The following is a 23,621-nucleotide window of genomic DNA, read 5'->3' on the forward strand; positions in this document are numbered from 1 at the left end:
TCATGCTCGGGCGCCGAAGTGCGCGGCCCGCTGCGGCTGACGCGGCCCTTCCAAGTGGCACGGAACGCGGCCGCGTGGGAACGCGGCCGCGTGCCTCGCGGCCGACACGAACGCCCCTTCGCTGTTGCACATGCCGGACAGGTCGGCGACGTCTTGGCGGAAGAGGGCGTCCACCCCCATCGCGGACAACGCCGACCCCAGGTCTACGATGCCACGAGCGTGGAACTTGGGCAGGCTGAGGTCCACGTTATCTCGCCTCTTCAAGGCGCGCAGGCACTGCATCAGGTTGGCCGCAGTCATCCGGGCTTCGAGGTCGGCTAGGCCGTCGCGTCTCAGCGGCAGGAAGACGATCAGGTACCGCGAGCCGTGCTTGTAAGGCAGCTCAAGCGCGGTCGCCTCCAGCTCTCCGCAGTCGGCCATGCGGAAGTTGCCCGTCCGGTGCATCATGATGACCGCGTGAGGGGCGAACCGTTGCTCCTCGTCCGCTGCTGCCACGGAGGCCTCGTAGAAGACGCCCTCGCAGACGCGTGTGGGGTCGAAGCGGCGGCGCCAACGACCTTTGACCCCGAGGGCGCTCAGGAGCAGGAGCGACGTGTTCTGGTCCACGATTCCCCGGGGCAGCGTCTCGTTGGAGGCACCGTTGCCCAGCAGCGGGACGGCGTCGACCAGTTGCGTCTCCATCTTCCAGCGCTGGTGCACCGAGTCGTTGACGAAGTCGTGGGTGCAGCTACGCAGGCGCCGATGCCTGGGGCGCCCGCGGCTGCTGTTTCCCGCGCTCTCCGACTGTCGCGAGTGAGAGCCTCGCGTGTGCGACAGGCGCGCCTCGAACTCTTGCTTCAGCAGCACGCGGCGGTCCCTGTGCAGGCAGCAGTCGTACTGGACGGTGAAACCGGTTCTCAGGTGGTCGGTGTCGTCTGGGAAGAGCCGCCGGTCTCGGCGCGCGAAGTATCGGGCCACCAGGTCCTCGGATGGACTGGGGTTGCCTGGCTGCTGCTCCTGCTGCGTTGGCAAGCTAAAGAGGCGTGCCAGTTGGGCCCCCGTCTCTCCCCGCGCCCCGCTCTGCATCATTTGCAGCGTGCTCGCGATCAGGTACGGGGAGAAGAGCACGTTATGCCTCGTCATCCCCGAGCGCACCGCAGGTCCGCTCAGCACCGTGTGGTACAGGTCCACGCCGAACTTGAGGACGGCTTTGTTCAAGTCGGCGACGACCTTCCGGCGGGCGGCGCTGTCACTTGGTAGCCTGTCAGAGAGAAGTAAAGATTATTGAAAAGGACCAACATCTGAACCTGCATACATGGGAACGGAAGAAGTTTCGGCAGTGGCCAAAACATTTTATGTATCTTCTTGCGTTCAAGATCCAAAAGGCGACTGATATAAATTTTGATTTTGCTCCGCAACTTTTCATCCAAAGATAGATAGATAGATAGATAGATAGATAGATAGATAGATAGATAGATAGATAGATAGATAGATAGATAGATAGATAGATAGATAGATAGATAGACAGACAGACAGACAGACAGACAGACAGACAGACAGACAGATAGACAGGTAGATAGATAGATAGATAGATAGATAGATAGATAGATAGATAGATAGATAGATAGATAGATAGATAGATAGATAGATAGATAGATAGATAGATAGATAGATAGATAGATAGATAGATAGATAGATAGATAGATAGATAGATAGATAGATAGATAGATAGATAGATAGATAGATAGATAGATAGATAGATAGATAGATAGATAGATAGATAGATAGATAGATAGATAGATAGATAGATAGATAGATAGATAGATAGATAGATAGATAGATAGATAGATAGATAGATAGATAGATAGATAGATAGATAGATAGATAGATAGATAGATAGATAGATAGATAGATAGATAGATAGATAGATAGATAGATAGATAGATAGATAGATAGATAGATAGATAGATAGATAGATAGATAGATAGATAGATAGATAGATAGATAGATAGATAGATAGATAGATAGATAGATAGATAGATAGATAGATAGATAGATAGATAGATAGATAGATAGATAGATAGATAGATAGATAGATAGATAGATAGATAGATAGATAGATAGATAGATAGATAGATAGATAGATAGATAGATAGATAGATAGATAGATAGATAGATAGATAGATAGATAGATAGATAGATAGATAGATAGATAGATAGATAGATAGATAGATAGATAGATAGATAGATAGATAGATAGATAGATAGATAGATAGATAGATAGATAGATAGATAGATAGATAGATAGATAGATAGATAGATAGATAGATAGATAGATAGATAGATAGATAGATAGATAGATAGATAGATAGATAGATAGATAGATAGATAGATAGATAGATAGATAGATAGATAGATAGATAGATAGATAGATAGATAGATAGATAGATAGATAGATAGATAGATAGATAGATAGATAGATAGATAGATAGATAGATAGATAGATAGATAGATAGATAGATAGATAGATAGATAGATAGATAGATAGATAGATAGATAGATAGATAGATAGATAGATAGATAGATAGATAGAACTTTTATTCATGTCAATTGCCAGACAACATAAATCAGGCCTACCAAAGCCTCAAAGGGCTTGAGTGGCAGCGCCTGGCAGACAGCGAACGTTGGCAAAACAAAGGAAAATAGAGACGTTGCAATGATCTTTGCAAAAAAGAAAAAGGTCACCAAACATAGTGAAACAAATATATAACTATTACAACTACTATTACAAAGGGGACGGGAATTGTTGAATTTTGAGATTTTAAACATCTCTCGCGCAAAAGCAGTTTTCTCTGCTCATCGTTTCTGCTTCTGTGGGGAGAGCGAAAGGTCTGGACGTCACCGCTGGCGGGGGCGTGGTAGCGTATGCTGCAGCGGCAAGCTCCGAGGATTCCTGCTGGTTACTGTTAAGTGCCGTCAAGGATACGCGGTTCTACAGCCGTAATAGTCATCTGTGGTCGCGCAATGCAGGCGGGTTCTCCAAGTCGAGGCCCTCACCTGCTTCCCTCGGTGCTGCTGGACCTGACGTCTTGTTCCACGCCTTCGTACAGGGGAAGGGACGGACTGAGCGTGGCGGTGGGCTGCGTCAGCGACGCGTGCCGTTGTCGAAGTGGGCAGGTGCAGCGAGGACTCTGGGCTCATGCTGTCCGCCTTGTGGTCGCTCCAAGGCACGAAAACGAACTTCCACTCAAAGGTGAGACGGGCTCCTCGGCAGCTCTTCGTCTTCTTTCCGCGAGCCTAAGAACGTGGGTCATGCGCCTGCCGACTGTAGAGATCTTCATTGTCGTCCCGTGTCACGGTAGCTTATCGTCTTCCTTTAGCAAGAGTTCTCAAATACTCTCGCAGTGGAACTCTGAAAGGCCGTTTTCTTGCCGCACTTTGAGGTCACATCCTTTCACACTTGCGCAACAGTGTTCGGCCTCGACCGCTGAACTGATATTTCATACCCCATCGGCGTTTTCGCCGATGACTGAAAAAGATTTCACATTGCAGTGGAGTGGAATGCAAAAGGCTCGCGTATACTTAAGACTTCAGCGCGCAGTAAAAAACGCGTAGCGATTGAAATCAGTCCGTAGCTTTCTGCTACGGCGCGCCCCGTAGCACACGGTGCTTCTTCGGCGTGCAATCAATCAATCAATCAATCAATGATGATATGCCACCGTCGAGACCTTAATGTGTCGGCGCTGGCTGTCTCTCGGAGTAGGGGTAGAAGTAGGAGTCCAGGTGGCCGACCAGCAGACCCGATTATGAAACTGGTGGTTCATTTTTCTTTTTTCTTTTTAATATTGACAAGAGGTTTTCATTCAGAAAAAAAAGAAATAGGTGGTTGCCTCCCGGTCAACGTCTATATCAGATTCGTTGCTGTATACTCCGCGGCAACTACTTCTGGCAATGGAGCGGAAGCTACGGTTCAGAAACACGCTGTGTGTTTCTATCCATGATTCCATTAACTCTTTTTTTGTTGTTATCCGACTCCACTGAGCGATCAGTGATGAGGTGCCGTGTACAAGGGTCACCGCACAGTTCTCAAATGGTAGCGTCGTCCATAACGAAGGAGCTTTGCCCGTCGAACCGCCATATTTGTAATCCCATCGAACTGAGTAAGCTTCTTGGGAGAACCAGTTTGCTCTATCAGAAGACTGCCAATATATATCACCCGCTGTAACTCGCAATCAATCTTGAACAGCGTAAAGGTTTGGTCAAGTTGGTGCGACGTCTTGAACAACAGAGAAATCTTGATGGACACAGAGGCACAAGAGTATAAATTTTTAAAACATATTTATGTATATTAAAAAATAATGCAGGATGTGTAAATGTAAACTGTATTAGATCAGAAAGTATGCTGTAGTCGTGATTAACCCGATAGGAATTATAATATTTCTCTTTTCTAAATAATATTCCCCTGGACTCCAGATTCTACGAATTCCTTTCCAACTTCGTTGCGTAGGTAATAATCACATCTGTCCTTGACTGCCACTTGTCTTCATTTTCATATTTCTCGTACCTGCACATGAGAGCAGTGATAAACAAATTGAAAACAGTTGCGAGAAGACGTTTTGGAGGACAATTTATCTCGTTTTATGCATTTTTCTGCTGTTATCCCTTTTAATTTGACTAACGTGTCGCTGTGAGCAAACATCGTATATGTATGCGTTTCTGTAGTCACGTCAGCCTCGTTAACCTTCACCCAACTCGTTAAGTATGAGCAGTGGGCATGCGCAGAGTGCCCCCCCCCCCCCCCCCCTTGATATATCATACCGCCTGTTCGTCACACCCGATCGAGAACAGTGTGCTGGGCCATCCGTGTTCAATCCCGGAAACGAGAGGCCACCGAACGCTTACGCCAGATCGCATCGAGAGGTCGATGTACCGGAAAAAGGGGGAAAGAAATCCGGAGCAACTGGTATATACGGTTATCACGTGTGATTATTGCCGCATGCTTTGCCACATCCTGTGGCCCCGTCGCCTACTTTCCTTAGCTTAATTCGCTGTTTCACTTACCACTTCTTATTTTGTTCGCCGGCACCACCCCAAGCGGAGTCAGAAATATCGCAGTGACGAACTACGCGATCATCGAGCCGTTGCGATGGGGTCGAGATGGTACGTATGCACATGCATATTGTCGGGCGTGGACATTTAACGGGCTCGCAAATACTAATGGTGCTCCGGTAATACGCTTGGACTAGCATAGCTAGTCTCGCTGGTACTCACCGGACATGTAACGGGAGTGGGCAAGGCATGGGCGATGGCCCTTAGGGTAACAGAGTGGCAACCCCGGGAAGCCAAGCGTACCAGGGGGCGGCAGAAAATCAATTGGGTGGATGAGATTAAAAAGTTTGCGAGGATAAGGTGGCCGCAGCTGGCATGGAGAGGGGTCATTCGAGGGGAATGGATTGTCCTTTATTTTGAAATGCGCGTGAAATTCGGGTGTCGATGATGATCAGTATTACACAGGTGTCATCAGCAGTGTTACAAGCAGGAAGTCGCTGAGAGTCACTTGAGACTAAGTACCGTCTGAGCAATGAATAAGTGTTGCTTACAACCTCACAACTTTCTTAGTGTGCGTTTGAAAAAACGGGAAATATCACGTCGTGTAGTGACTTTCCCAGCTCAGAGAGTCATAAAGTCCAAATGTCAATTGGAGGAGTCATAAAGTCTAAGAACCATCCTCGTGGAGTCCATATATACTCAGAGTAGTTGATGTCACCAAGCCACTTGTCCCACGGGATAAGTGTAGCATATACGTTATGTGAGGCGAGCGCATATGAACGACGCAGTAGTAATAAAGGTTACAAATGTCCAGAATGTACCCTGGCTGTCCCGGTAATGAGTTTCAGCCCTATCTCGTGGGCCCGCTTAGTAGTGTCGGTGATCACAGGCCTTCAGGAGGGAGTCGGTTTGATTTCAACGCACAGTCCGAATGGGAGCTTGATCCTAGTGTTGTATAGCTGCTGCTGAACCCAGGCCACTGCAGGACCGATGCACATGGTTATAATTGTTACCGCCTAGCGTTTTCCGCTGATATACTTCGGGTTTGTTAACTCACCACCTGGTGACAAAATGCGTAACACGTATACAGTGTAGAATCGGCACAGTACATTAGTAACATCGCTCCTTACTAACTCTACAGCAGGGAGCTACGCATCATGCGTTGCCATTGTTTGTTATCTCGCACTACGAAGCCATACGCTGCTAACACCGATGTGAACACATTTTGTATATGTTCTAGCATAAAGAGCGGATACGGCCACCTGCGTAATTCCTAAGAGCGGGATTCGCTCAGCTATTTATTTTGCATGACAAGTACCCTCAGCGACGGCCAGTAAAAAATAACACCAAATGTGTAAGCTAATTGGGGGTCTCTTAAGTAACAGGACTGCTTTAAACCACGTACACTCTTTATCTGGGTTTAAGTTTCGCATTTATTGTGTAAGTTGATATCTGTGGTGCTCTTCCGGAAGCGCCTGAAGCCAATAAACTTCCTCAACAGGACCCTTCTCGTGCTGGCGATCAGCGCAGCTGCGGTATCGGCCGACGACGACGCTAGCTCCGAAGAGTTCTCGGACACGGCGTCTGTCTTTGCCATGCCAGAACCGACGCAACTGCGGTATGCAACAGGCAAGACCTGGAGCACGACGCGTCACCACAAGCATGGTACGGAAACGAACGATATACTTATTTATTCATCATCTGCCGAATTTGTTTTCGTAGTATGTTTTTTATTGGCCGCCATGGACTCACGAATGACCGGGGCGATGTGCTATGGACACGCCAGACAGCACTCTTCCCTTTCCTTCTATTTATTCCGCTCTCTACGTGCGGGGTAACCAGTCTGGCATTATGCATCGTTAGCAATCCTGTATGTTTTTTTTTCTCTCTCTCTCTCTTGGCCATAACAGGCTACTCACTTGCCATAATACTCAGCCTCTTCTCGCTTCTTAGCTGGTTGCCACGTGTCTGCGCAGACTTCGACTCCAAGACGCTACGAATGGGCTGTCCCTACTTCGGCGGTCTTCATCGCCGCCCGTTCTCACAGGGGGCAGTTGAGCACGACGGTCCGTACGATTACTCGGAAAACGCCAACCGGAAAACTCGTGACAGGTAGGTGCGCGGGTCGCATTGAGCGCGTCATGTAACTTTTTTCCCTCACCAGCGTTTTAAGCGAAAACTCTATAACCAGGTTGTCGATCCTTAGACTCCCTTTGTTGTGTTCCCTGCGCGTGTTCCGATTGTTGTCCTTGAGTTCTGATGGAAGTCGGCTAGCGTGTCGCAGTTTGTCAGTGCAGTTTAATTTGTTTTTGCTTGTCATATGTTTGCAGCGACACCACATATTGTTTTTATTTGCATTGGACAACGTCGCCTTCCGCTCAGCATCGCTCAGGCTCGCGTTCTCGTATGTTCCACAGCAACAGCCTTCTTGCCCTAGCCCATAATGTATCTTTTTCGTCTGCAGTCTGACCCCTCTTTACTCAACTGTCCGCAACCCCATGCCAGTTTAGTGACTCCTCCTTCAGTGCACAGTAGCCGACCATGATCTGTTCTTTTAATGGCACAAGTGTTAATGGCAGAATGTGGGAGAGGCCTTTTGTCCTTCAGTGGACACAGCTAAGCTGATGATGATAAGGACTTATTGAACATATTGCATACAATAGTGATCGACCCCTCATCGCTCGTCCTTACTCGTCTCTCTTGACGCCGCGTTGAAGCCTGGACTCCCACGTCGAAGCCCCGACAGAGGCGCCGTCTGGCGCCAACGTGAGCTTCCGCGAGACGACCAACGTGGCGACGAGGTGCGCGGCCCCGGCGGCGAAGAGAGCGTGCGACCCGGCGAAGCCGTACTCTGAGTGGGACGGCAGCTGCAACAACCTGGACCATCCGGACTGGGGCGAGAGCTACGCCTGCCTACGGAGACTGCTCGAACCGGCCTACGGGGAAGGTGGGCAGAGCGACGGCTCAGGTTCTGTTTGCATGTCTGTCTGAATGCACCGGGCTCCTGACGACGCTAGTTTGCTGGACAAACATTCTGCGCATGCTCAGTGCCAGTAAAAAGGTGGAGAAAAGGCTGATGTAATACAGGAAACCGTATCCTGCGAGGCTTAGTTTCACACGTGATGCTGCCGCTGTGAACGAACGAATTAACGAATGAAAAAACAAATGAATGAATGAATGAATGAATGAATGAATGAATGAATGAATGAATGAATTTGAGGGTTCGTGGCATCAGTGCAACTAAAAGCATAAAGGCACCACACCTAAGGTTAATAATTTCTTAAATACCATGCTGGTGAATAGAAATACCGCAGTTTACATTTAAACACTGAATATTTTTATTTAAAAAAAGTGCCGGAAACCGTCGTGCGGTCTTCAGGGAAGCGCACTGAATCCCACATGTGGTCGGAGGCGAAAACAAGCGAAATGCAGACACATGACACAACAAACTTTCTGTTGGTAGCGCCGGTTTTTTTCCCGTCTCACAGTCTGCGGAGGTGATTTTGATTTCTACTGAATAGAAATTAGTACATGAACTGGTTCCAATGGCCTATATTTTTTATAAAAGAATCAACAGGATTTCCCTTCTTTCGTGTTTTTTTTTATTGTTTAGTGAGTTCGAGGGTGCTTTATAGGGCGCTTGAGATCCTAACGAGCATTCGCGAACAGCAAGCGAAAACCAACCCACGCGACTTCCGCCCCGCATAGATGTTAGTTTGAACGTTTATATGTTCGTACAGCAAACATGGACTTCGTTTATCCCTCAAGGAGGAAATAGGGAGCTCTCTGGTTTTCTTTCCGCGGCGCAGGAACCGGTAAAGTTCGGTTGGCCAAAAGTGGCAGAGCCCTTCCGTCTCCGAGGCTCATCTCTGCCAGGATCCACACCCACGACGGGTCCACACCCGACCAGCGGCGGACGCACATGCTGATGGCCTTCGGACAGTTCTTCGCCCACGACGTCAGCCTAACACCCAACAGGCCCCTCAGCCGCATCGAGATCAACCAAGGCATGCACAGAAACTCCTCTTACTCATTTTGCTTCGCCATATTTATATTTTTTCTTCGGAAAGAAGCCATCAGTAGCACGGGTGTCACTAAGCAATGGTCACCTGGCGTGCTAGGGTTTGGTGGCCATTGGATTTCCAGAAAAAAAATTGAGAATTTCGCCGCCGGTACCCCAGTCTTTTCACGAGTTTCATTTCACGCTGGCAGTATACGTCTGAAGAATACGGGCTTCGCATCCGACGAAGTCAAGTTAGAGTGCACCGTTAATGTCATTAACAACTGGCCTCATTCTCTGCGGCAACTGTACCTGGCACTGGAACAGGGGCTACGAAGCAGAAACGCACCCTCTCTTTTTAGGCAGTGGAATATAATCCCTACTTGGTAGTTATTAGTTTTTTCCTGAAACAGTTTATTGTCAGTACTTGTTGTTTATGGAATATTTCTAGCCAAACTAACAACTTACAGCTTTGAAAGTCAATAAAAAAACCGGCTTTCTCGATTAGAAAAAAAAAATTGTATGCACGTCTAGTTACAAGAACCTTCCATAGATGCCGCCAGTTGCCGCAGTGACAATGCGAAGGTACTGCAGAGAGAGCAGTGCTCCAGGTGCGAAACGTACCGGTGCGGCCAAACTATTTAGCGGAATGACACAGTTACGCACGCTCCGCCCCTGTAGCCTTCCGTTCATAGCCAACTAGAGTAGTTGCCTACAGTCCGCCAATTTCGTAGCGTACTTCGCTGCTGACAGGCACTTCATCAGAAAAGAAAACGATGGGCTTCTGGAAGACAACGTGCCTGAGGTTCATTTGAATGTCGCATCTTTCGGTTCCATTACCAGTCAACCAATTTCTTGAGGCTAAAAGTTACTGAACACTTTCGTACTGTTGCTTTTCAAGGGATCGATATGACGACAGGTGCACTTCCGATTGACGTCCCCGACAATGATCCATTCTATGGCCCGTTCAACCACACTAAGATCGACTTCCAGCGCTCCGTGCCTTGCTCCAGGTGCCGATCAGGTAAGCGCATGTCCTTCAGTATTGTTTAAAGCAAAACAGAAGATTGTTTCTTTTTGGTTCTTATTCTTATGATTTAACTATTCCTTCTCAGTTGGCTACAACGTAGAACTTGCAAAGCAATTCAGCACGACGGAACATTTCAGGATTACAAAAATTTTAATTTGCCATTTTTCACTTTAAGTAAATGATTGTTGTGCGTTTATCGTTCGAACTTTAACTGTGCGCATACAAATTAGACTCGGTTTTAGTAATGTCTTCCGAACAGCGTGCCATCAAAAATAAGTATAAAATACAGCTACTAATTGAGCATATGAATGTGACAGCAGTAACAGTAAAACAGAAGAAGTTAAGCTTTGAGCGTTTGGTCTGGCTCCTAGGATTAAATAATAAAAAAATGACTCGTCATTCTTACTGTGAAGGGCTGTGCCACAGAAGTGAGATGCATACTGCTATTTTTTTTTCTGTTGGAGTTTTTCCACATTAATTTTTTTCACAACAGAGCCAGAATTCAAACCTTTCTTTTTTTTAAGTATTTATGGTTATGAACCGTTATTGTAACGCAGGCCACATCCGGAAACCAGCCTGCTCAGAATTTTTGCCGAGCTTTTTTGCTCTCGCAGGTTCCCGGGAACAGCACAATTCGAGGACGTCATACATCGATGCCTCGCAAGTCTACGGAGTGAATGAAGACACCGCCCGTGTGCTTCGCGAATTCAGAGGCGGTGCGTAATTTACCTACCCCGTTGGGGTCCTAACGACCAGAATATATATATATATATATATATATATATATATATATATATATATATATATATATATATATATATATATATATATATATATATATATATATTATTTACATACCCTAAGGGCCCTCGCGGGCACTAAATTCGGGGGGGGGGGTGAGAACGGAATCCTCATATGTTAACACAGTCTTTAAAGACGCACTTCACCGCAGCCAGCAACCAGCGTGCGTAAAAAAAAAAATGGAAACAGAAAGAATATGATGAACACTTTGAGTAATAAATATGGTAATATCAGGAGAAAAAAACACGTCCGCACTCAACAGCCCACATGTATGAATACAACATACATGTGTATCAACATATCAGTATGTATCGTGACAACAATGAGGAGGAGCTTGCTGGAGAAGTGCTTAGACAGTGAAAAACGTCTAGAATTATTGTTTTTCATTATGAAAGGCAGTCTTTTTTCAGTTATGAAGTTGATACCTATATCCCAAGATGGCAGCTTGAGTGATGTAGTTGCAGATACTTGGTCACAGGGCTGGTCACATGATGAAATGCTGGGAAGGTCTGCAATAAATACTGGCGTACCAAGCAGACCTGTTGCCATAGTTCATCCGTCTATTTGTAAAGAGGTGTTCTCGCTCCCTATAACGGAAAGAAAACCTCCTGGAAAGATGTTCTGTACGCAACAACTACGGTAACAGAAATGCAAATAGCTAGCTCAAGTTTTAAGAATACATGTGTTTCGATTACTGATCATGTGTGTTTATAGAGCACAACGAGAACTACATACTCAGCTACAGTTTTTTTCTGGAAATAGAGCGGAAGCTACGGAAGCGGAACACGCCCTCTCCTCCTATGCAGCGGAATCTAGTCCCCGCTTGCAGTTGTCAGTTTTCTCTTAAAGTATGGTATATTGTTATTGTTCGTTGTTTGAGGAGTATTTCTAACACTACTGCAAACTTCAAAGTTGAAACTCAAGTAAAAACACCGTTGTCGATCACAGCAAATTTGAAGGAACGTATAGTTACAAATACCTTCCACAGATGGCACCAGCTGAATCAGCTGTTCCTGTATATGGTCCCGCAGGGAGCAGATTTACGCGATGGTTGCCATTTGTTCCAAGCTCTGAGGGAAAGCCGCATCTCATCTGGCAGGAGCCAAACTGCTTTCGCCAAACTGCCTTCTGTGGTGGCAGGGGCAACACGACAAGGTGGTTTGGAAGCACCCCTCCTCCTCCCAGTGGTGGCTGTACAATACCCATTCAGTCGGATAAAACAGCGGACTGCGCTCGAGATGAGAGCGGCTGGCCCCCTCCGGCTCATACAATGGGTAATTCGAACATTAAACGTCAGCAGAATCACGTGATCGATGCTGCGCGAATAGGGTTGCGAGCGGCGAGGGGAAAACTGTCATGTACACCTCTACTTCCTGTGGGAGCACATACAGGAACGCTACAGCGATGTAGTGAAGGCTTGGTTTATGGGGATTAACGTCCCAAGGGGCTCAGGCTATGAGGGTCGCCGTAGTGAGAGGCTCCAAAAACTTCGACCACCTGGGGTCCTTCAACGTGCACTGACATGGCATATACACGGAGTGAAGGTACAGCGGATGTAACATTGAGAGGTGCGGCCAGGCGCAACGTCGTGCAGGCAAACTATTTGGCGGAATGACACAGTTACGGGGGTTCCGCCTTCATTGGGATGTATGACTCCGGAACTATTCTCCAAGTCTTACGACTGACTAGCCGACAGGACAACTTATAGACCGACCGGTAGGCCGCCTGGTTATACGATAAAAAGCTAGCTCAAGAAGTGTAAGGAACACAGGCTCAAGACCAGCGGGGTGTCGAGAAAACAAGTCTAATGGAAAAGAGAGTCCTGCTGGCAACCACCCGACTCGTTGTGGCGGTGATGGTGATGATGATCACGGTAACGAGAGCTATTCTTGTGTTATATTCGCATCGCAGGTCTTTTGAGGTCCCTGTCTCTGAACGGCGAAGCTCTTCTACCGCGCAGCATGGATCCAGCGATGGACAACTGCAGCCAGCATGCAGACACGGGAATGTGCTTCCACGCTGGTAATGTAAACGGAAACATTTCCTCGTATTTCAACAAAACCCTTGTGGTTGAAGGGCTGGCGGTAGCGCCATTGCCCGGTGCAGTGTTGTGCATTGTAAGGGAAGCAACCACGTTGCTCGAGGACATCATTTCCGTTATTCGTATTACGCCAGTTTTCGTCACCTTATGTCTTTCACTCCCTCCTTCCTCGATTCCCTCACGGCGCCGTGCGGGTGTCCAGTTACCGCGCCCTTTTCTTTCCATAAAACAAGCTTTCATTTTTATTTGCATTTGATCAACCAGGTGTCTACTGCGCATGCGTATTGTCAGGTGCCTTCCCCCCCCCCCCCCCCCCGCATCCCTCCTTTCCTACCCGAGTAATTTCAGGCCAGCACAACGGCAACGGTCACTAGTAGCCGCACGAGCGTCTGGTAAACTGTGCCTAAGTTCTCTGATCATACCCAACGTCCTTCGGCGTCACCAACAGGCGCCATCTGGCGGGCGCCAATAGTGAACACCACGTAACTTAAATGGCATATTCTCTTTTGTAATTGAGAGAAAACTAAAGCCTTCCCTGAAATGGTCCGCAGAGATGTTGATGCTGGAGGTTTATTCTTCCTCCGCGCTACAGAATCTGACTCATAAAATAATTTCTGCATTCGCACCCAAGAGTTTTGACGGCCATAAGAAGTCAGCATGGTGTACTAAACATTCAAAACTCCCGCGGTAATTTTTGATGCTCAACGCCATGCGGCACTTGGTGGCAGCCGCACGAACTAGAAGCGCTTGTTCATATTTCCCGTGTTTGTGCGGCCTCAAAAACGATTATGCCATATTTAACCTCTATCGCATCCGACTGCTGAGAGTACATGCACAGAGGGCTGCCAGCAGGAAGTTTACGATAAGCGAGCATTTGATCGATGCAAAGCTGGGCTCGCCCGTTTTGCAGGGGACGCGAGGACGAACCAGAACGTCGGCCAGGTCACAATGCACACCATCTGGATGCGCGAGCACAACAGGATTGCAGCCAAGCTGCGGGCCGTCAACCCCGGCTGGGACGATGAACGCCTTTTCCAGGTCACGAGGCAAGAATAATTGGTCGCTCGAATGGGCTTCCTGAGTTTCCGTTAAATATCGGAGTGCGGAATGTGTTGTTGCGACTGTAGGAAGAATGTAAAGGAAAGTGCACGGGCCTGTCCACTGGCTCAAGCTGAGCCACAAGCGCTGCCACGTGCTGAAAGTAGGAGAGTTGAAAGATATGAGACCAAAGAGTGAACGATTAGACGCGCTATAATGCCTCGGGCCGATCCCGGAGGGAGTGCAATACCGGGCCAACCTGAGGCAGAATAGAAGCACGCTTCAAGCACTCCGCCACATATCCAAAAATAAGTTTAATATCTTGGGTGCCAATGGGGCCCGTATCAGATATTAAATCAGAATCAATTCTTGGATTGAATTAAAAGATTGTGGACCAAAACCAGCTCTTTTTATACTCAAGATTGAACGCGTCTACTTTTAAATCATTCTTTTCTGTTTGTTTTCTTCTTTTTCTACTTCTCTAGCTGGCTGCGAAGTTTCATTAAGGCTACGAGTTACGTGATTATGTCTTGTTCACCGCCTGCTGCGCTCATGAATTATAGATAAAACACATCAGCCTTTCTGTAAATGTACTCGTGGATGGATTAAACACTCACGTGCGCGTACACACACAGGGAATTCGACAATGGGAGGCCGAAGACTGAACGTTCTCAGATCCGCAATTGAAAGCATAACGCGCCCAATAACTTGTATCGAATTTGTGATTGCAATTACCAAATGGATGGCGGATATTGTGCGTTCCAAATGCAAGAAAGCTTAGTCCGTGATGAATTTTCGCCCCGCACTGTGGCGCGATTTTAAACGCATGACAACACAAGCGAAACATGCGAGACTTTATACTTCGTCATAAAATATTTTGACTCCTGACTGGGCACACTGAGATACAGGTATGAAACGAAACTGTCAATTTGCACACAGGAACTAAAAATTTTGCAACTTCTACTTTGTACTTGAAAATTTCTCGTGGCCGAAGAAACCTATTTAGAGCGAAGGAAAAGTGAGATTTTCGCTTAAAAACGTACTGAGTGTTCATTAATTAGACGGTGGTAATGCGTTCTCTTTAACATTGGCGCTAACTGTACGTCCGCCGTGCGCAGGAGGATGGTGCAGGCTCGCCTGCAGCACATCGTGTTCGGCGAGTGGGTGCCGGCCGTGCTGGGCGAAGCCCTGGCCGCCCAATACGGCCTGCTTCCCAAGCGGGACGGCTATACCCGCTACGACCCGAGCGTGGACGCCACGCTCCTCAACGAGTTCGCTGGCGCCGCGCTGCGCTTCGGCCACACGATCGTCAACAGGCGCTTCTACCTGTAAGGCGCACACGTCTTTCTTCTGTTCGCGAGCTGCAATGCTTCAGTCTATATACAGTACTGTGCGTTTTTATCGTGAAGACTTTCAAAAATTTCCCCGTCTCAACCGCTGGCTAATTTGCGGTGAAACTGCACACAGAGATTGCGTATTATGGTAACGTTTGTATCGTAGCAAGTTTGACAACGGTACTTACTGAGTTGAGCCGTGCATGATGCGAAAACGTAATCGTCTACGTAGAGTTCGGCGAACCAAAACCCGCGGACGACGTTTTTCGCTGAAGGGCGACAGTGGCGCCATCTGTTTTCGGCAGTGGAAAGCGTCATGACAGCCGAGACGAGCGTTGCAAACAATAATCTCTGAAAGGTAAAGCCTCGTTAAATCAATTGTTCTGATGTTTTTTTCCGCTCAGTTATCCGAAAATGTTGTAAGCGCTTCAGTTGAAGCAGACGAAACGACAGGAACGGCATATTCAAAGGGCCCGCGCTTCTTGCAACGCTCGCCTCGGCGGCCTTGTCGGTACGCTTTCGACTGCCGAAAACAGATGGCACAACTGCCGCCATTTAGCGAAAAAATGTCTGCGGGTTTTGGTTCGCCGATCTCTACGTAGACGATTATGTTTTCGCATCATGCACGGCTCAACTAAGTAAGTACCGTTGTCAAACTTGCTACGATACAAAAATTACCATAATACGCAAGCTCTGTGTGCAGTTTCATCGCAAATGAGCCAGTGGTTGAGGCGGAGAAACTTTTGAAAGACTTCACGATAAACACGCACAATACTGTAGTAGTAGGGGTAATTTGAGGAAAACTGATTTAACATCACTGACCAAACGAAGAGAAGAGCGACGTTTCGGAACCGGTGCGGATTCTTTGATCACAAAAAGGAGGACAAGACGAGTCTTGGCTTATGTTGTCTGCCTCGTAGCAAGGAATCTTTATAGGTTCCGAAGCGTCGATCCTCGTTTCAACTTTGTCTGTGGCTGTAGATCTAATCTTTTGCTTCCAACACCGCCCTTACAAAAATTTATTTAGACAGTCTATAGATTGTTCATAGACTTTTGTCTATAAATCTATGGACCTCCTTCACCCCGCGACGTCACGAAGATGCGGTGGCGCTGATGTTAGCAGCGACTTTCGCATGGTAGGCAAAGCGGGTTCCGCTTGCCCGTGCCTACCGCAGCTGCCGCAGCTACCGGCGGCTGCTTCAAGCCTGTGCACTGCAGAAGCAGCATGTATTGACCAGCTGCGTCACTGCTGGATCCGCGTAGTAGCATAAAAAATATTAAATTAGCCTCGATACGTTTCTCGCGCATAAATGCCGCATTCGGAAACTGGCTAACAGGCATTGGGGCCCACCACGGTAGTAAAGCGCGAAGTCTGGGAGTCGATAGGCACTGCCACTCAATGCACTTAATAGCATGCAAGTTACTGCGTTCATTCACCTGAACTTCAGGATAGTAGGCTGATAATTGCTCAAGGAAAAAAAAGACATATGCAACTGCACACGTACTTATCACCTTGAGCCGGAGTGCACGGGGCGCCGACAGGTTCACTCGCCCCCATGGAATGCGTTTTTTTGTTAATAGCACACCATGTTTTAATGGCGCGTTTTATGACATTTAATATTTACTTGAAACTGTTTCTTGATATGACGACGTAGTTGTTTCATTCGAGTAGAAAGATGTCTGGTAAAGGTTGTCGATCTTGCGCGGTCGCGTTGGTGTGCTTAGAATAGCGTACCTTAAGTGTGCTAAACGCCATATGCTTTTTCATTACATCATGCATGTGTCATGTTTCATGAGGCAGTACATGATCGCGAAGCTTGTTTGGAAAGAAGCAGCCGCAGGCGTGCTACTAACAGACACGTGGCGAGATTGAGAGGGGACGCGGCAATGAAAAGTGTTTTCGTTATTCATGCATGCGATATGTAACTAAACTTGGTGCAAATATGAAATTCCTACGCTAGTTTCAGTAATTCATTTTACTTATAGCTATACCTGGTGCAGTTCTGGGTAATTACAATTAACACCGTCGTCAAGTCCCCCAAGGTCTCAAATAATTGAGTAGATAGTGCGCAGTTTTTTTATGCCAGCATGTACATAAAGCCCTGTTCTGTACGATGACGCGATTAGTTCTTTTTCTATATGACCAGTACTTATGCATGCATAGTTACATGAAAACGTTTCTTACAAGAAATAACACAGTACTGCACGTGTAGGGAAAAAAAATCGGGAGATTTATTACGCTCCTCAACGTCTCAGGAATAGTTTGCGACAAATGGAATCATTTGATTTTCATGCGAATTACGAATGTGAGTGATCCAGTCGCAGAAAATGTGGGAGGTCACGAAACGAACCTTAAAGTTTATTCCCTCGTTTATGGCATCTTCGCTTTCGCTTTGGTCAATGAAATGCGGCACTGAAATCAAAGAAATTGCCTCACAATGTTTGACCACCACACTTCTAAAAAGCGTAATTTATAAAATTGTACTCAATATTTTGCCATAATTTTTCGTCACGAAACTAGACTACAGGGCTAGGAAAGAAAATAATTCTAGAAATCAAAAATTTTCACCAAATCGACCAGCTTAACAAGAGGACAAGTCGGCCTGGCTGGTGCGTGGTCATACGGCTAAAAACAGCGCTAAGCGAGACAGGAGATCAGGGACGCGACGCTGTCCCCACTTTTCGCACAGCGCGACAGGTACGTATGTCAGCAGACGATGAGCGCACGTCTGCTCCGCCGAAACAAGGCCAGCACTTCCCCTCACTATTGTCCCGAAGTAAAATCATTCCGGCCAGTGCAGAGTGTCAAAACTTGTTTTATTCAATGCCTAGCGCATAAATAAACGGCAGGAACGCTTTCTACATGTTTACTACTAACCATATATACAATACAGTGGCAAACTATTTCTCTTTATAGGCCGCACGTGGCCAACGCGAGCTCGTGTACTTCAACAAATTACAAGTTGGAAGCATCGACCATTGCTATGATTCGCAGAAACTGGAAACGCGCCTACAAGCCTTGAAAACCCGCGCTCAACACCTATCCGCGACGCCACTCCCCGACCTTTTGCCTACCACGAGCTCGCTAGCGACTGCAGCGCCACCTCGTTTGTTTACAAACATGCAGGAGGTCTATAGAGTCTCTATAGACAAGGCCTAGACAAGAGTCTATAGACAATCGATAGATTTATGGCCATACACTTTTAGTAGACTTTTGTCTGTAGGCAGCCTATAGACTATGAATAGACAAAAAGAAATATCCATAGGAAGGCAATAGAGCCTATAGGAAGTCTATAGAGTGTATATAGACAATTTTTGTAAGGGCGGACCAGACGAAATTTTCGTTAGGTCCTTGACTAGAAATAGTTGTTATCAATGGCAACTACTGCTAGTGGTAGCGGTTGCAGCATAGCAGAAACAGCAGCAGCAGCATTAGTAGTAGTATTGATGACGATGACTATGTATTTTTGTGGCGCAAGGGCATCTATGGCCAAAGAGCGCCAAGGCACAAAGTATTCTCGACTTCTCAAAGTGGGGTCAAAGGCCCATTTCTTAAACATTTCACCCCAAATAAGCCGAGCATCAGACTAGGGGAAAGCTTGTACCCATTGTATTCCCGGTGGTACCTGGCGGCACAGGGGATCGAACCCCGCACCTCCCACATGCGAGGCGGATGCTCAACCATATGGCCACCGCTGCACTAGTAGTATTAGTTTTAGTATTAGTAGTAGTAGGACTAGTAGCAGTAGTAGCAGACGTAGTAGTAGAAAAGTAGTAGTGGTTGTAGTATCAGTAGTGATACCAATAGTTAAACTAGCAGCAAGGGTAGTAGTACGGCTTTTTGTATGTCGTAACAAAAACTAACGACGTCACTACTGCGTGATCGCGTGATCCCTCTTGTGAGTGCAGAGCATCGAGTGCTGCTGTGTTCTCTTGCTGGGAAATGAATTTTTCTCTTCTGTTGTCATGTTATTAAGGTGTATCTGTGTGTCTGTTTGTCTGTCGGAGGGTGGGAGGATGTAAGGGTGGGGAAGGGGTATATATCAGGCATGATGCTACCAGGGCGCTTATATTTCCAGGCTGAACGCAAACTGGAGCGAAGCGGGATTCGAGACGCTGACAGGTCGCTTCTTCGCTCCGTTTCCGACTCGCAAGGCACTCTGGGACCAGGTGGCTCGAGGACTGGTCCGTCAGCCCATGACCGCCTTCAGCAGGTCAGTGGAAAATGCAGGAAAACATCCACTGATGCGAACAGCGCGAAAGGCCTCGGCCAAAGAAGCGAGCGACACGAATGTCGACTAGTGGCTAAACACATCTATTGCAGCACTGCAATGCTCCTTAAACAAAGTGGTAGAAATCGCAAAAAGCAGGGGGAATACGACGCCACAAAATCAGAGTAAAACTTTGGCGGTGCTTCACCTTTCTCTGAAGGTGGGTTCAGACTAGCGGATCGGGTCGCGGACTATCCGTGCGGACTGTCTACCACGTGACGGAAACATCACTCCTGTTAGTGACCTCGAGCATGATGCACTCAATCTGACTCTGCACACAAGATGCTGACGGTCGCTCAGAGGAGTGACGTTTGTGTCACGTGCAGACGGTTTGCACGGATAGTCCGCGACCCGATCAGCTAGTCTGAACCCACCTTAAGACTACAATGCGATAACATTAGAGATCCCTCCCTCGCAAGGACATCCTCTTTCCTGGATTCGTCAATCGCGGGGAGTCTTCATACCCCTCCTGGCGCAGTGGTGCAGCGGTTAAGCGGTGCGCCACTGCTCCGACAGGTGGCTGTTTCAAACACAGCCACCGGGCGGGCTTGTCAGACCAGGTTGCTTGTCCCGAGCTCCTGTAAGGCTCATTTTCATTTTGTAAGGCTCTTTGACATTTTACCTTTCGTGGCCTGTGCTATGCATCATTTTATTTCTGCTTATTAGTATGAAGAAATCTCAGCCAGTCCATCTTGGTTGGGGAATACGCAGACATGGCGACCGCGCTCTGACCTCGATGGCGCTATCGCGGCCCGGTGACCAGTTCGGCGTGGACCTGTTCGCAACCGACATTCAGCGAGGTAGAGACAACGGGATCAGGCCATACGTCGACTACGTCCGGCTCTGCCACGGTTTCAACCTTACCACCTTTGAGGACCTGCACCTTCACAAACTCATGCCTGCGAAGGTGGCCACAATGTTCGCGAAAGTTTACGAGTGAGTGAGCGAGCCTTCTTCGTGATCACTTAGCTTAAGATTAGCCTCGAGGATGCGTCAGCATACGGGAGAATGTAACCCAATTGACAGCATGGTTTGGGGCAACACTGCATTACTTCCGACACGGCTATGGTCCTTACGCAGGGACGTCCTGGACGTGGACTTTTTCTCGGCGGCCATTAGCGAGTACCCATTGGGCAGCGCCAGCATGGGACCGACCATAGCCTGCATCGCCGTCGACTCGCTGGGCAGACTCAAATGGGGCGACCGCTTCTACTACGAGCACGCAGGGCAGGCCGGATCCTTCACGCCTGGTACACACGCATCCCCATAATTCTTGTTCTCTCTCCAGCGTATGCTAGCGCCATCTCAGTGATCTTTCGGTGGCGTACTGACTAAGTGTGATATGCTCGTACGCCCCATCGCGCTTATTCAGGTAATGGGGCTTGCTACACTCTCATATCTCTTGCCAGCGAATACAGAGGGCAATTATGTTCTACATCACGTGACCCTGCTGCTGTCGCGCATACGAACTTCGCTGCCGCCATCTTTTCTGCAGCCTGTATTTCGTCGCGACCAGTGTTTTTATTTTATTTTATTTTATTTATACAAGTACCTGCAGTACCAAAAGAGCATTTTTGCAGGGGCGGACAATTGGAGGAAAATTAACATGTGACAAAAACTTAAAACAGCTAAGCACAGTCGGTAAAAGCAAGAAAGTAACAAAATGCGCAACATCGATAAGTCACCTCGACGGCAAACGGTCTTCAGTGTTTAGTGTTTAGTTTAGGGATGGCTGTATGGTTGTAGAAAAGAGAAAGCTTCAACAATAAGAGTTCCGTCCTAAAACCAAGGGACGTCAGTGAATAATTCATTTTATGATGAAACTACACAGATACGGCTTCTAAGGAAAACTGATTACTCGATGAACCTGCTGAAAATCATAGCTGGGCCCACTGCGATAGCTAATGGAAACATTAGTACGTGTACTGAGGAGAAACCAGGCACATGATAGCAATGCAACATGTTTGGTAGCGATAATTCGCGAACAATGTAGTGAGATCGCCAGAACATAAGACGAGATACCACGCAGCATGAAGCAAAGCTAGAAACGATAACATTGTGCAACCACGGCAAAACAAAGCTATATCTAACCTAAAAAAAATCTCGTATCATAATATAGTTAACCATCACAGTAGTTAACCATCACAAGATCAAGGCCTCTAAAAACATCGGCAGTACAGGTTCCGACTAAATAATTACTGTCTCTTTTCCCTTCGCCCTGACAGCTCAACTGCGCACCATTCGGCAAACCACACTCGCCAATGTGATCTGCGAGGTTACCGAAGGGACACACCGGATTCAGCGAAACGTCTTTCTTCTTCCAAGTGAAAAGTAAGATTTCATACTTAAAACGCCTCACTCTTTTCCTGTCTCTAAAAACACCCGCACAATTAATTGGACCTTGTCTAGACTGGTGATGATCGACGATCGGATTCCACGGAGGAACAGAGTTATATTATGATTAGGCAACTAAGACACACAGAAGTTAGCAGAGACAAACAGGTCTAATGAAAATGAACAAGTGGATCGATTTATATGAGCTCAGTTAATTGAGATGTCTCATTTAGTGAATGGGGTAATTGGTAAAGAGAGTTTGTCTAAGCTTTTAAGCTTAGTAAGGAAAAGGCCAAGCGCAATACTTGTTTTGATACGTGATAAAGTAGAATGCCTGACTCCCCTCCTTTAGGCCTCCTGCGTCCTCCCAGAGGCCTGAGCATTTCTATAAATTAAGTTCATTTAAAAACCAACGATACACGGATGTAAAATAGCTACCCTACTTCGTGTCACGCCACTAAAATCCCTGCAAAAAGCCCACCTGCGACTGCGGTGCAGCGCTCAATGCAAGCCAAGAACACGTTGTTACTTTCAAGGTTTCGGTAAATGACAATGGACATCGCTGAGTAGACTTAGGTTTCCTCAGATGCAATATCACAACTGTGGCGAATCTTAGCCATAGCTGGAAGCAGTTTGACCGCGTATGGGTAATATCTTTCTTGTATTTCATCTTACAGGAACCCTATGGTGCACTGTTCCGACATACCAGACATCGACGTGAATGCCTGGGTGGAATAGTCAGCTGAGCATGTATGGTGACCCACCGTTGTGAAAAGTATAAACAGTGCGGAAAGCGCGAGCAAATGTATCGGTTCTTTTGTGTGTGCGTGTTTTCTTTAACCATTCTTGAGAACAGTTAGTGCCGAAGCGCGAAAGTACTTAAGGCTTTCACATGCGTATGCTCTTCTACCTCAACACGGTGCAAAGGCCGGAAAAGGTAAATTGAATTTTTCCAATGCTATCATACGACATCGATTATGTACGTTGCTCTCAGGGGTTGGGTAAGTTTCTCTTCACGATGTGCTTAATGACAGCCTACTCGCTCAGCCCCTTCCTTATTCGCCTGAAAATTTCCTTCATCGTCTGTATTTGGCACGATTGCTTGATATATATGCATTTTTCTATTTGCTTCGTGTACTGTATCACCTGTTGAAGATTGTATTCTGAATTGGATTGGAAAACATTTAATTCGTCAGAAAAGGCAGAATGCAGACGATCCGTGCTAGGTGGCTATCAGTCCACGGCAGACAGCGACCTGGGTAGCCCATTCAATGACCCGGGTTTGAACTCCCAAGTCTGAGCTGACCAACACGGCCTCCCACTGCTCGAGAGTAGGAACCTGTATTAGAGATTTCGGGGGCGGCTCCTCTTTACAATTCCACAAGAGGTGATCATAAGTGGCTAAATCACCACATATTGTACATGCAGGGTCGTATTCACCGGGGTAGAATTTTGACAACAGGTAAGGCGTCATGAAGGATCGCGTCTGGAGTCGCCTCCAAGTGGTCTCCTGCTCCTTATTAAAGGCTTTGTCTGGAGGAGGGAATATCCTCCTTTCAAGTTTAAAATGATTAGTAATATCGTGAAAAGATGATAGGCCGTCCTTCGAAAAACTCTCAGCAACGACAGCGTCCCCCGCTCGGCTGACGAATCCTCGAGCTGTTATGTGTGCCGCTTCGTTACCAGGGGGCTGTATTTTGCGTATGTAGGTCCTCAGTATTTCGGTGCAGACCTTTAGTTTTTT

At 47.1% G+C, this 23,621-nt stretch overlaps 3 protein-coding genes and 1 pseudogene across 3 annotated transcripts; 2 read left to right on the plus strand and 2 right to left on the minus strand.

Annotated features, from left to right (window-relative positions):
- Nucleotides 1-6,026, minus strand: LOC144108043 (ipis-1-like). The gene is made up of 4 exons (XM_077641324.1): nucleotides 5,953-6,026; nucleotides 4,498-4,543; nucleotides 3,037-3,119; nucleotides 1-1,240 (listed from the first exon to the last, which is right to left on the minus strand). Exons 1-4 carry the CDS (start codon nucleotides 6,024-6,026, stop codon nucleotides 1-3), a joined length of 1,443 nt encoding a protein of 480 aa, XP_077497450.1.
- Nucleotides 3,118-9,446, plus strand: LOC144106807 (uncharacterized). The gene is made up of 5 exons (XM_077639751.1): nucleotides 3,118-3,232; nucleotides 6,530-6,693; nucleotides 7,005-7,140; nucleotides 7,746-7,975; nucleotides 8,838-9,446. The coding sequence occupies exons 2-5, from the start codon at nucleotides 6,624-6,626 to the stop codon at nucleotides 9,416-9,418; spliced, it is 1,017 nt and encodes a 338-aa protein (XP_077495877.1). The 5' UTR covers nucleotides 3,118-3,232; nucleotides 6,530-6,623; the 3' UTR covers nucleotides 9,419-9,446.
- A 161-nt stretch (nucleotides 9,447-9,607) lies between these two features.
- On the plus strand, nucleotides 9,608-22,615 carry LOC144108044 (chorion peroxidase-like). Its single transcript, XM_077641325.1, has 10 exons — nucleotides 9,608-10,052; nucleotides 10,673-10,774; nucleotides 12,771-12,881; nucleotides 13,811-13,946; nucleotides 15,057-15,266; nucleotides 19,352-19,486; nucleotides 20,255-20,479; nucleotides 20,624-20,793; nucleotides 21,769-21,874; nucleotides 22,555-22,615. Exons 1-10 carry the CDS (start codon nucleotides 9,938-9,940, stop codon nucleotides 22,613-22,615), a joined length of 1,371 nt encoding a protein of 456 aa, XP_077497451.1. The 5' UTR covers nucleotides 9,608-9,937.
- LOC144108971 (U2 spliceosomal RNA) lies at nucleotides 14,155-14,326 on the minus strand (annotated as a pseudogene).
- Nucleotides 22,616-23,621: the final 1,006 nt, after the last annotated feature.

This window comes from Amblyomma americanum, chromosome 10 (genome assembly GCF_052857255.1).
Source record: "Amblyomma americanum isolate KBUSLIRL-KWMA chromosome 10, ASM5285725v1, whole genome shotgun sequence".
NCBI lineage: Eukaryota > Metazoa > Arthropoda > Arachnida > Ixodida > Ixodidae > Amblyomma > Amblyomma americanum.